Raw genomic sequence first — 13,505 nt, 5'->3', positions numbered from 1 at the left:
CTGCCCCACACCTGACATCTTATGTGATGTCAAGTGTGGGGCACCTAATGGTGTGTCTGAATCATCTGTACAACAGAGTTCCCCTTGCAAAGCCCCTTGCACTGGTGTTCCCAGACACCTGACAACCAGTTAGCTGTCAGACACTTGGGAAGCATTGCAGAAGGGACAACCCACCTGTCCAGTCAGGAATGAGGATGGAGAAAGATCTGGTCAGTCGGGTCAAAAGGTTCCTTGCCCATGCTAGAAGGTAAAAAGGGTGTAGGTTCTTCTTCTACATTGACTGTTCTAGACATAGGCATGTAGAAGAAAATTTGAAAATAAAGAAGTTGTTGGCACATGTTAATATGTTTTTAGCTTAAGTTGATCTTATTTATATTTTGAATTGTTTGAAATACATGTTTGAAACTTTTGAGAACTTAAATGTGTTTTATTGTTTGTAAACCACTTAGAGATTCTATTTATAATCAAGCAGTATATAAATCTTGTTAAATAAAATAAATAAAATTCCAAGGTGGCACTTTTACAATAAACTATATAAATAAAACTCAATATATCAAATTATTCATGATATTCTTTAGTATAGAACTACATCCACACACCTGCATATTCATGGAAGCTAAGAGTTATAACTCATAAAAATTTATCCCAATGTATTGATTTTTCATACTTTTGATATGACAGATTTATAATACTCTACAAAAGCATTAAATTAGAACCAGTACTTTCATCCCCCTAGAATAAATAAGAAACTAGCATTAAGTTTTTATGAACAAAATATAAGCACAAACAGAAGGATGTGGAGTCACTAAAAATGTATAATTCTGTTTACAGCAGAATATTACTCCTTAACACAACTGGAGAAAAGCAAAAATCAACAACCAACAATCAAAAACCAAGCAGATCACTCCCTCTTCTCATAGGCTAATGTGACTGAAGAGCAATCCTGCTTACTGCTGGGTTCCTGCTTAATGCTTCAAAGGCTCCCAACAACCAAGCTAGCTGTCAAGCACTTTGGCAGCTGTTCAAAGCAGGCTTTGATCAAGCCCAATTTTTATCAGTATGATGTCAGGTCAGGTATAGGGCAGGTGAATGTGACTTGCCCAAAATGGACTCAGGGGCCAAATGGGGAAGCCTGGTGGGCCAACACTGACCTGAAGGCTGGAGGTTCCTCACCCTGATTTAAAGCATTCAGATTTGGTCCATGACATGCAAGTTCATATGCCCACTCAGCCATAAGTTGCACTGGTGACATTAGGACAAAGGCTTGCCTGGCACCTTTGTTGCGTATCATTAGGCACCAGGCAAAAACATTCCTCTTCTCCCAGTCCTTTGGCCACGTAAACAATCTATGGCCTTTTAAACTGGGAGGTGTGTTGTTTCTATTTGTTACTATGATACATATTTCATTTTTTATGGTAAAGCACCATGTGATTCTCAGAAGAAGGGTGGTATAGAAATTTAATTCATTCAGTGGTTTTCAACCAGTGTGCCATGGCACCCTGGGGTGCCTTGAATGATGGTCAGGGCTGCCACGAGCAACACTGGCCTCTGTCCCTCTTTCCTTCCCTCCCTCCTCTGATGCCCTCTCACATCTCTGCCTATCCCGAGCTTGCATAGCTGTTTATTGCAGCAGCCCTGGCTATAAGCTCTGCAAAGGAATGGTGCCTATGGGAGACATCTCTCTTTAGGGTGGGGGTAGGGGCAGCTCAGAGACCAGAGAGAGCAGCAGCAGCTGCCTGGAGGACGCCCAAGGAGAAGAGAGGGGCATCAGGAGGCTGAGGGAACACTCCACAAGGGAGGGTGTTTGAAAAAGGGTGAGAGGTTGCCAGCTCTGCAGGCAAGGGGTGACATAACTGTACACCTGAGCCCCACAGGGATGCTACAGAAATAATGTAGTTGGTCAAGGGAGCTGTGGACTCAAAAAGGTTGAAAACCTCAATTAATAAATTAAACTAATTAATAATAAATTCACTGTTAACCCCATGAGGAAAGTATGAGGTACAAATAATAAAACAAGACTGTATTTTCTCTAGTTATTGTAGATCATACCATTTTACCAAATATTTGCAAAAAAAAAATTGCGAAAAAGAATAAATGCTGAAAAACTTGATGTTTCCCAAAGACCACAGAACAAGTTTATTAGCTGAGCAGGCATCTGGATTCTGGGGAAGGAACCATTCAAATTCTTGCCCGGCCAACAGAATTCCCACATTCAACCTCAAAACTTTAGGACTGTATTACATTGCCACATTCACTGACAATACTGAACAATAATTTTAAATAATCAAATTTCAGCAAACCATGGATTAGTCTATGAAGCCTCCTCATTTGGGCAAGGCATGCCCATATGCCCAACATCTGACATCAAACGTGACACAGTTTCAGTGTGGGCTGTTTAAAAGTCCTTTTGCAAACAGCCCACACCGCTCTTTGAAGTCCCAACAACTGGGGCTACAAAGTGCATCACCTGCTGTTATAGTGACTATAGTAACCCCACCTGCCTGCCAAATTTGGCCCAGCAGGCATGGGGAGGTAAAGACCTGGTCCACCAGGATTCGCTCAACTTCCAACTACCAAAATCCAAAATAAATGTGGATTTATAAGTGTGTGAAATAGGCATTTATAAGTGTGTGAAACAGGCACTGCAGTACTAACATGCCTGCTGCTGTGGAGGAAAAACGTAACAATGAAGAACGAATAGTTCAAACCCACTCTGGTCAGCATTCACACAGAAAGAGAATACATTTCACCTTGAACTCAGCTGAATAAATTTCTATCCATTTTTAGCTTCTCGGGAAAACAACTGTCTGTGATGCAAGTCCTACAGGTCAAATAAAGGACTAATTGTACTGTTCTTTAGAAGATTCTCAGCAACATGCCAGGTAGGCCAATTAATCAAGAGTTATAGTGGAAAGAGAAAAAGCCTTCAATCCTAACATTATCACATTCTTGTAACATTAAGACATTCACGTTAATACTTGGCTTCCATTCATGGTTTGTCTGGAAAGAAAACAAATCTGTGAGCCCAGGTTCACACTTCACGACAAGCCAGGTTCTGTATTGGTTTGGGCATGTTTCCTCTCCCACATTGGCACAGTAAAGAGCAGAGTAGGAGAAGAGCACTTGTGCACATTAATTTATTTTAAACTATGGTCTAACAGTAGGAACAAACCCAGCCAAAGAAAAAATAGCATCTCCAAGGAGACATTGAAAAATTACTTAAGAGACAGATATTGATTGGTAGTTTGTGTGGAAAAGCTAAGAACAAATGGCAGCAGCCAAATCACAAATATATGTGATTGAGTACCCACATTTTCCCTTAATTTTTAGAAGCCACATACAACACTGGATCCAATCTAACTGCAAGCACACAACCTGATAGCTCAGTCAGTACAGTATAAGACTCTTAATTTCAGGGTTGTGGGTTTGAGCCATGCATTGGGCAAAATATTCTTGCATTGCAGGGGTTTGGATTAGATGACCCTTGCGGTCAATTCCAACTCTACAATTCTGTGATTCTATTATCAGAAAATCATATCTACCTCCAACAGAGAAATGGGAGTGAGTAGGAGCAGGTGAAACCAAGTCCATGCCCCCCCCTTCATCTCTTGGAACACTTATCAATGCGACTGTTCTTTTTCTACTGCAGTTACTGTATCTGGAATGAAGGAGGGGTCATAAATACAACACTTCACCTGTGAACAGAACAAAATTCATATTCATGGAAGAGGGATTTCTCACTTCCCCCTACCTTCTGCAGTACCCAATAATCTTCTCCTGGGTTTGGAGACCCTTGGGAATAGTATACAATATTGTGCACATGGCTGCAGATAGAGGGGGGAGTTGGCTGATATCTCCCCCTTATGTGAATAGAGGAGCAACTTAGGAGCCAAGTTAATGTTCTTCATCCATATAAATTTGCTCTCTAATTGGATTAGGAAACTAAAAACTGCCATACGTAATTAGTTCTTAGACAAAAGTAGTCACTCCCACCATAGGAGACAAATGAACTCTGGGAAGGGATTGAGAGAAACCATGAATTAACAACCATAAATTACCTCTATGCAACATATTCTATTTAACACACCTACATGGAAAAAATACCCAGAGGATCTAATTTATATCAGGGAATTTCGCTCAATACAGCAGAATGAATGCCATTTACTTAGACAGTAAACAAGCACTGAGGATAAAAAACTGTATTTAATAATTGTTTCAATTATTTTCCAGATTTTCCAGAAAACTAATTAAAGATTTATATTTAAGATTTTCATGAAACAATAGCACCATGAGTAGTCCTTTAAACTTTTTCACAAAAACCCTAAATTCTACACACAAATCATCAAAACTATAAATTTAATATCATTCACATTTGATCAACTGGGTTCTCCTTAGAACTGTTGCCATGGTCTGGGAGCTTCTGGAGGGATATACAGTGGTACCTCGGGTTACAATCACTTTAGGTTACATATGCTTCGGGTTATAGACTCTGCTAACCCAGAAATAGTACCTCGGGTTAAGAACTTTGCTTCAGGATGAGAACAGATATCGTGCTCTGGTGGCACGGCAGCAGCAGGAGGCCCCATTAGCTAAAGTGGTGCTTCAGGTTAAGAACAGTTTCAGGTTAAGAACGGACCTCCAGAACGAATTAAGTACTTAACCCGAGGTACCACTGTATATGCATTTAGCACTGAGGGGGTCATAGGAGTCTGGTGCAAGGCAACCAGAAAAGTTATGTCTTTTGATCACTGGCCATCAATCAACATGTTAAAACTGAAGCAATAAAGCTGCTGGCACATTTGTAAAGCTAAGCAGGGTCTGATATGGTTTCAATTGGATGGGGATTGCAAGTTGAGATTCCTGCATTGCAGGGGTGGACTAGATGACCCTCAGGATCCCTTCCAACTCTACAATTCTATAACTCTTTTCTTTTCATTGAGTTGTGATCTCCATGAATCAGTCAACAAACTTTCTAAACTGCAAGTCATCTCATTTCTGGAAAATGTATTGTGCATTATTTATAAACATGTAGCCTTTAAAAATGCTAAGTTGGCATATTTGGTGCATCTCAACCATCATTTACCCTGAATGCTATCACTTCAAAGACTGGAAAGGATGTTATAAAAAGAAATTCCACACTGGAGTTTTATAATTCAATAGAAAGGAAGTGAAGGCACCCATGGTGCAATTTCACTTCCAGAAAGTCCATTTTCTCATATATTGCTAAGAAAATGTTACAATTTGTTTGATGTTTATCTGTATTTTGAGTCTGATTAATCTATTACTCAGAGTCTCAATGAAGCAAGGGACTAGGTGAGGCAAGCTATCTGAAGCTGAATCCAAACAAAGATGGCACGATGACATGGATACAAGAAACTGACTACTGTATTATTCTTTGGTAATTTTGTTGTACGTTTGTGCTGTCTGAAGAGCAAAAGGATGGTATGACGGCCAAGTCCACTTTCACAAACTAAATTTGTAGCTATTCAAAATGCAAACTAGGTTCCTAGCACCAGGAGAATTGGACCAACAGTAAGAAGATGCTGATGAGAATTATGAAAAAAGCAGAAGGCTAACTTAAGGTATTAGTTATTATGCAACTTTTGCACAGCACAGAAGTGTTGCTGTGCTATGTGTGGGCTGCAATTTCTGAGAAGGGCTTAACATTCACTTTACTGAAAATATCAGCTTACAACTGAAGGGGGGGGAAAGGTTTTATGAAAGACCAAAGCTGAAAGTAACAAATCCTCAGAAATGAGAACAGATCCTCAGTTGTTCACACCTTGATCTAATAAAACAAGCAAAACAAGAAGGGTCACTATAATCAAAACCAACAAGCTAAACAATCTGGTCTGCTCCTACTCTGAAAGGCAGGATTCTCCATGCATTAAATGAACAATGTGTCCCAGGCCACAGGAACCAGCCTGATTCCGGGAATAGTGTAGTGTAAAAAAGCAATTAAGGAAGTATGCCAGGTTAAAAAAAGCTTCCAAGAAGAACACTAATTTTATCTAACCTGTTACAGTTTTTTCAATAAACAATTAGAGGCCAAAACTGAAAACACAGTTTGGGGAACATATACCATAACATTCCTAGAGAAAGACTATATATTCTATTTCTGGTTAAGAACAGCATTTAACACAGGCTGAGCAACTATAAAATCCATTACCAAAAGTATTGTGCAGAGGAGATGACGTAGTCCTGTGACACTGCGGTGTTAACCACATATTCCCTCATTCTGATGCATGCCATGCTCAGTCTGGAGAAAGTGTGAAAGACGTGTGTAAGGAAAGAAGGAACGCAACAAACTACCCCATACTTGCCTATGGAATTTACAAAGCAACATGGTGGTTTTAAGTACTGTCTTTATCTAACATTATAATCAGCCGAAGGAGAGAGAAATGTAAAATATTACACTGGGGGGTATTGAATAATGGGATGGAGGGCAAGCCTTACAGCACAGCAATTTAAGGTGGCATCAGGCAATAAATCAGCAGGAGTACAATTTACTCACACATCCAACTTTTTAGTATTAAATTGGCACATCACTTAATGGGGAGACGTGCAGGTTCACTTTTGTATTTGCAGAGGTGGGGAGATGTGATAGAACCAAAGTGGACAACTCCAAAGAGGCCATACAGACAGTTATATATCTCTGAATGTACCCAGCATGCAACTATGCAAAGCTGGGGAGGTGGACAACAGGTTGGGGAAGAATGCTGTGAGAATAGTATTTAGTATGATGTGGGGAAAAGCGAAACATTAGTGGGTACAGAGCCACAAAGTACATAGCACTTACGAGGCAGTTGGCTAATACAGGACTGATCTGGAGAGGCTAGACAAATGATGTACTCTTGTACTTGAATGGCACAGGTTCAACAGTTTGTGTCAGCATTAGAAAGATTCGGCCATGAAATTCACTTGGTAACCTTAAACCCATTACCCTAACCTACTTCACAGGGTTGTATGAAGTATAGTGGGGTGGGGGGATCCATGCACTTTTTGAACTCCTTTGGAGGGAAAGTGAGGTACAATTTTCCCCCCAAAAGATGATGGTAGTCAATTGCAAACAACATGACCTCTAGAGATTCATCTATAAATGTGTGAGGAATCTTTTTCAGCATGAGGGCTATATTCCCCCATTGGCAACCTTATGGGAGTGGCATGCCAGTTTAGGTGGGACTAGAGACAAAACTGAGTGGAACAATAGGCATGACCACACACAAAAAGTAGGGTGTTTCTTTATGCACATACATCTCTCCATGCTTTACTCTGGCAATTAAAAAACATTATCCCAGTTCAAGGACACATTCCAGTCAGTAAAAAGCTGATGAGGAGTATGACCTTTGGAAAGTCCCAATTGCCAAATGATGAGGCCTGGAGGGTCACATTTGCACCCGAGGCCTGAGGCTTCCCATCTGTTCTAGAAGATGGAAATACAGTGGTACCTCGGGTTAAGAACGTAATTCGTTCTGGAGGTCCGTTCGTAACCTGAAACTGTTCTTGACCTGAGGTCCCATTTTAGCTAATGGGGCCTCCTGCTGCCACCACGCAGCTTCTGTTCTCATCCTGAAGCAAAGTTCTTAACCTGAGGTACTATTTCTGCGTTAGCGGAGTCTGTAACCTGAAGCGTCTGTAACCCGAGGTACTACTGTATATGCAACAATCCTGCACACCTGCTCAGTACATGATATGCAAAAGTAGTAGATGGTATTTATAGAAGGGCTGTGGTGACACCATATACCGGTACTTCCAGTCTTGGGTTAAGGTTTGGATTGTGATCTGGAGCTAGGAAGCACTTTATATGCAAATCAGAGTGGCATAAGCTTCTTTGTAGAATGTACTCCCACATTCAGCAAAGGAGGTAAAAGCAACGGATAGCTGGATACATCAAAAACACATCACTTGTGCAAAAGGTGATGGACTGAACTTTGAATGCTTCGATTTTACTCAGAAATTAGTACTAATGAAACCACTGAGAAGTTTTATTGCAATCAAGCAGTATATAATTTACTTACAGGTACTGAGAATCAGAACTAGAGAGTACAGCTACAGTGTGTGCGGTACAGTCAACACAGCTGCCATACTTGGTATGGGCTGTGTTTGGGGAGAGGGTTATATGAGAATGAGGAAGACATTCTCCTGCAGGAATGTATGATACATACCACTTATATTGGCTGTAAAGGTTTTTTCTCTACCCTGTATACCCATACTGTGGGCAGTCATATGAGCATAAGCTTTTCCAAGTGAAAAGATCTTCATGAACTAAGTGTCAGTCAGTCAACACTTTATATGCTGAAATGAAAGGTCACTGCAAGAGCGTCCCATGAACACATTTGACCCACATTACCTTGTTTATTATATTTCAGACATGTTTGTTTACATATTTATTATATTTCTAAACTGTTCTTCATCTGAAAGGGATCCCAGTGTTATATACAGCAAGTAATAAATACAGTAACACAATGCTGTTTTAAAGTCACAGACCATAAAACCAATTTACAGCAAGTACCTGACATAAGCAAATCCCAGAACTCTGTCTACAGAGACATCCCAGACACTTAAGAACAATGGTGCTGCTAAAGGTTGGTAAAGTGCTATTTATTATTGTACCTCCTCTGCCTATGGTGGGAACAAAAGAATTATAGAAATAATAATAATAATAATAATAATAATAATAATAATAATAGGTGTAGAAACTCTTTAGGCCAATCCTCCTTGGAGACAGAAACTATGACCACACACTTCCAAAGCTGCACAAAAGTGCAACACGGTTAATGGTCTCATTACATGTTTGCCTTCGCAACTACTGTCCCACATAATGCTTAAAACCTGGCTTTATTCCCAAACAGCGACAGTAGGGGCAACACGCACACAAATACGGAAAAACGTGGAACAGTTTCTTTAAACTGAAAGGCGAAGCGTGACTTGCGAGGGTGCAAGGCGAGGGTGCAACTTAACCACAAGGGAAGTCCTTTTTTAAAAAGCAGCAGCAGCAGCAGCGTCTCCTAACTGCCCGGGCGCATAAAACGCAGGTGCAAAACACACGAGCCCGCTCGGCGCCGCTTGCAAAGCGAGAGCGCAGCGCCGTCTTCCCGCACGCGGGGGCGGTGTAGGCGGGCCTTCGTGAGGGGGGGGGCAGAGCAAGCGGGATCCTGAAGGGGCAAATGGGGTCGACACGTTAGAACCGTGGGGGGCGGTTGCGGAGGGAGGGCGAGGGGCCGTCGAGGGAGGCGGTGCCAGCAGCCCCGAAAGGGCCCTCGGTTCCCGGCGGCTACGCACCGTGTACTCCCGCACTTGGCTGTGGAAGTTCTGCTCGCGGATGGTCACCTCGTCCGCGTCCATCCTCTCATCGCCGCCTCGCAGCCCCCTCAGGCAATGGCGGCCGCCGCCCCAGCTCCTCCTGCTTCCAGGGCGACGGGCGGGGGACCATGGCAGGGGGCGGCGGCGGATGCCCCTGACACCTGGGGGGGGGTGAGCGGGTGAGGGAAAGAGGGCGGAGGGGGCGGGAGTGAGGCGCGGGCACGACGCGACACTTAACGACGCGCGCCGCCGCCGCCTCCTCGCTCCCTCGCCGCCGGGTCTGTCACACACCGTCCTGCGGCTGAGGGGGGCGGATCGGGCAGCCTCGCTGAGGGGGTACCTCGCTCAAGGGTGACTCTGCGCCTGCGCGGACAAGGCGGGGGCCCGCCCGCGCGAAGGGCGGGCAGGGGGCAGGGCCTCCGCGACCACAGCGCTCGAGGAGGAGGGCGGGGCTTAAGCGGCGAGGGTGTGGCTACCGCCGCCTCTTCTGCGTTGCGAGGAGCGGGGCGCGAGCAAAAGCTGCGAAGAGCGCGCGCGCGCCTCTTGAGGGCGGAGCTTGCGAGAGGGAGTGGGCGAGGCTGTGGGAGTTGTTGACTTAGGAAGAGACATTGGGAAGAGGTGGAGCCAAAGATGCAAAGTGAGGCGGGGCTTAGGCCAAGGTTTGCGGGGTTCGAAATAGGCGGAGCCAGTGTGGCTGTTTCACGAGGAGACGCAGGCTCTAATGTTATTAAGAACGGAGCAGCGCAGCAGGTGCATGCTTATTTCCAGTATGGGAAATTTATGTTTGTATGCAGGGCCGGCATACCCATGAGGCAAGGTTGCAGGGGGTTGGACTACATGACTCTTCGGGTCCCGTTCCAACTCTATAATTTTATGATTCTTAGGTGAGGCGATGGCCTCTAGTGCAGTGTTTTTTAACCTTTTTTGGGCAAAGGCACACTTGTTTCATGAAAAAAATCACGAGGCACACCACCATTATAAAATGTTAAAAAAATTAACTCTGTGCCTATATTGACTATATATAAAGTAATTCTCTTGAATAGGAATCAAATAAACACAAAGAAAGTATTTTATAATTACTTTATTATGAAATAGTAAGTAAACAGGATTAAGGCCTTTTGGGAAATCATCTACAATGAAATTAAGAAAGTCCTTAAGGGGACCTTTCCTAAGAAACCTGAGGCTTTTCTCCTGGGCATGGTTGGCCAATTGGTGTTGAAGAAGGATAGGACGTTTTTTATGTATGCCACCACAGCAGCAAGAATCCTTTTGGCAAAGTATTGGAAGACGCAAGAACTACCTACTCTGGAAGAATGGCAGACAAAGGTGATCGACTTCATGGGACTGGCAGAGATGACCGGCAGAATCCGTGACCAGGGGAAAGAGACAGTGGAAGAGGATTGGAAGAAATTTAAAATATATCTTAAAAATTGTTGTAAAGTTGAGGAGTGTTAAGATGTCAAGGAATAAGAAATACAGAATTACAGCTGTAACTAATAAGTTAAAGAAAATTTAATGAAAGGGAATTAAATAGTTAATTGACTGGAGGAGTTGCTAAAGAAATGCAAAATAAGGATGCAGCGAAAGGAAGGTATGGGGAAGTCAGCGGAAAGAAGGTGCACGAAAATAAGATTATGAAATTATACATGTTTAAGTGTTTGTATGTTTTTGTTTTGTGCTTTGTTTGTGTTTGGAAAATGAATAAAAAATTATTAAAAAAAACACAGAAATATGAAAAATTATAAAATACTTTATTTTAAAATCTTTCGAATTTTTCAATTTTCCCACGGCACACCAGGCAACATCTCACGGCACACTAGTGTGCCGCGGAACAGTGGTTGAAAAACACTGCTCTAGTGGCAGGATCCACAGGTAGCACAAGATTCCCCCCCACCCGATGTTCTAGCTTTCCATGTACAGTGGTACCTCGGGTTACATATGCTTCAGGTTACATATGCTTCAGGTTACAGACTCCGCTAACCCAGAAATGTTACATCGGGTTAAGAACTTTGCTTCAGGATGAGAACAGAAATTGTGCAGCGGCAGCAGGAGACCCCATTAGCTAAAGTGGTGCTTCAGGTTAAGAACAGTTTCAGGTTAAGAACAGGCCTCCAGAACGAATTAAGATCTTAACCCGAGGTACCACTGTATATGAAATTTATATCCGAAAGAACACTTGGGTATTTCCCCCATCTTGCAAGCTAAAGTGGTACAGTCCAGTAAGTGGTGCTTCTACTGTTTAGTGTGAGTCACTTAGTCTGAACCAGAGTCCAAAAAACTGTTCCATCTTTAAGTAACAGAATGATACATCCGTAGGAATGACACATCCGAAGAAGGGTAAAGAACTCTCTCTTAACACCTCTGCATTTGCCGTGTGTCCATCAAGTTCTGTCAGCCTGTGTCTGTAATAAATCAACCACATTCCTTCTTATGACTGAATAGTTGGCCCCTATGGAACCAAAAAGCAAAATGAAAACAGTATTTTTCATTCTCATTATTTGAAAGCAACTTGGTGATATTCAAGGGGCTTGCAGTTGGACACATTTACAGAGATTAGGAAGGAAGACTCCTTTATGGCTGCAGGATAGAGAAGATGAACCAAGCTGCTCCCTCTTGCCAGTTTAAGATGCACAAGGTCCTAAGTTTCATCCCCAACATATCCAGGTAATGCTGGGAATATCCCGTCTGAAACCCTGGAGAGCTGCTACCAGTCAGTGTTGACGATATTGAGGTAAATGGACCAAGGATATGTCTTGTTATACAGCAGCTTCCTATGTTCCTAATTACTTCGGCTTTGATTTTCAGTTACTAGATAACCATCCAACAAGAATTATTAATTATGAATCTCACAATTGGTCTGTGATCATTTTTACATTTAGCAGATAGATGACGCTGATTCCTATTTAGCTGTACATTTGTAATAGCATTACTTACTTAAAGAGACTGTAAGTACTGACATCATTTCCATTACACATCACCAGTATTTTGATAGATTTGATAGTCACTGCTAAGAGCTATTTAACAAATGATTTGAAACAGTTCATTTAGCTCATATTTGTTACACTTTGCTACCATGGATGTGTTAATGTTAAAACTGTCAAAACGTGATATTTAACTCAGTAATAGAATCATTGTTCCTAGGGTAACAATTCATTGTCCCAAACTATCTATAGTTATCTATTTTAATTCATTCTCACTCATTCATCAGTTATAAATCTTCAAGTTCACTTTAGACATATGCATCTAGAATAAATACCATTTGCCAAAATTGCACTAAAAATTGTATATTCTTGTATTTAAAATGTATATTCTTATTTCTTAGAACAGCCTGATTTCTGTGTGCTATTCATTGTGTTCTCATGCTTTACCAGCCCAGCCCAGGGAATCAGCAAATCTGCATGGATGGATATTGTACAAATGTGAGGATTTGGGATTCATCATCTCTGCAAATATACAGTACATGTTTACATCACTAGTGGAAGAAGTATCTGAATCAGCACTACAGCAGATATTCCAACAAAATCAGGAAAGGCTGGAAAAGTTGGATATGTTCAGCCAGGAGAAAAGAAGCTTTGGCTGGTGAATGGGGCCAGAATGTCCTTTCCATTTTCTTGTGCAGTCCCAGGGCAAGTGGCAACTGAGGCTAAACATTCATTCATGCAGAGATTGTGAAAGCGACCTCCCTGTGGCTGCTGCTTTGGACAATGGATGGTGGCAGACTGGTCTCCTGCTTGCAGTGATGTTCTTTCTGGAAGGCAGCCTCCCAGGAACCATAGGTCCCCAGACATGTTCAGTTTGTTCTCATTAAATGCATGTTATGGATCTGTACACACATGAATTAAACATGGCCTGGAGATACTCTGTTAATTCTAACTGCAAAGCTCTAAAGAGATCTAAGCTTGAATCCAACCATGTGCAGAGTTCTGCTCACATAATGGAACTTCTTCTCCTGTCCCCATAACCCACCCCCCAACGCTTTGGAACAGATTCTGAGAGTGGGGAGGGAAGAGGAGGTAGAAGTGCCAATACCATTCCCTGCAGTCACCATGACATGCACAGGAAGTACAGCAAAATGTGAGGTTTATAGTATGTGTCATGAAACAGGATTTCTTTTTTTTTTCCAAAACTGTTCTGGATTTCCATTGCATGCTCTTGGTTCTCCTGCTCTCTATCAATAACAGCCACAATAGAAATACATTATG

The 13,505-nt window shown here is 42.3% G+C and overlaps 1 protein-coding gene across 1 annotated transcript in view; it reads right to left on the bottom strand.

The window, feature by feature from the left end:
- LMBR1 (limb development membrane protein 1) overlaps positions 1-9,713 on the bottom strand; it is a 62,387-nt gene extending 52,674 nt beyond the window's left edge. Inside the window, exon 1 of the mRNA XM_081882534.1 lies at positions 9,283-9,713. Within this exon, the coding sequence (XP_081738660.1) occupies positions 9,283-9,345 (63 nt within the window). The 5' untranslated portion in view covers positions 9,346-9,713. The remainder of the gene's footprint in view (positions 1-9,282) is intronic.
- Between the last annotated feature and the right edge of the window lie 3,792 nt (positions 9,714-13,505).

Source organism: Podarcis melisellensis, assembly GCF_964234715.1.
Source record: "Podarcis melisellensis genome assembly, chromosome: 12".
NCBI lineage: Eukaryota > Metazoa > Chordata > Lepidosauria > Squamata > Lacertidae > Podarcis > Podarcis melisellensis.
The sequence above is the reverse complement of the archived record's forward strand: the minus strand, read 5'-3'. Positions and strand labels throughout refer to the sequence as shown.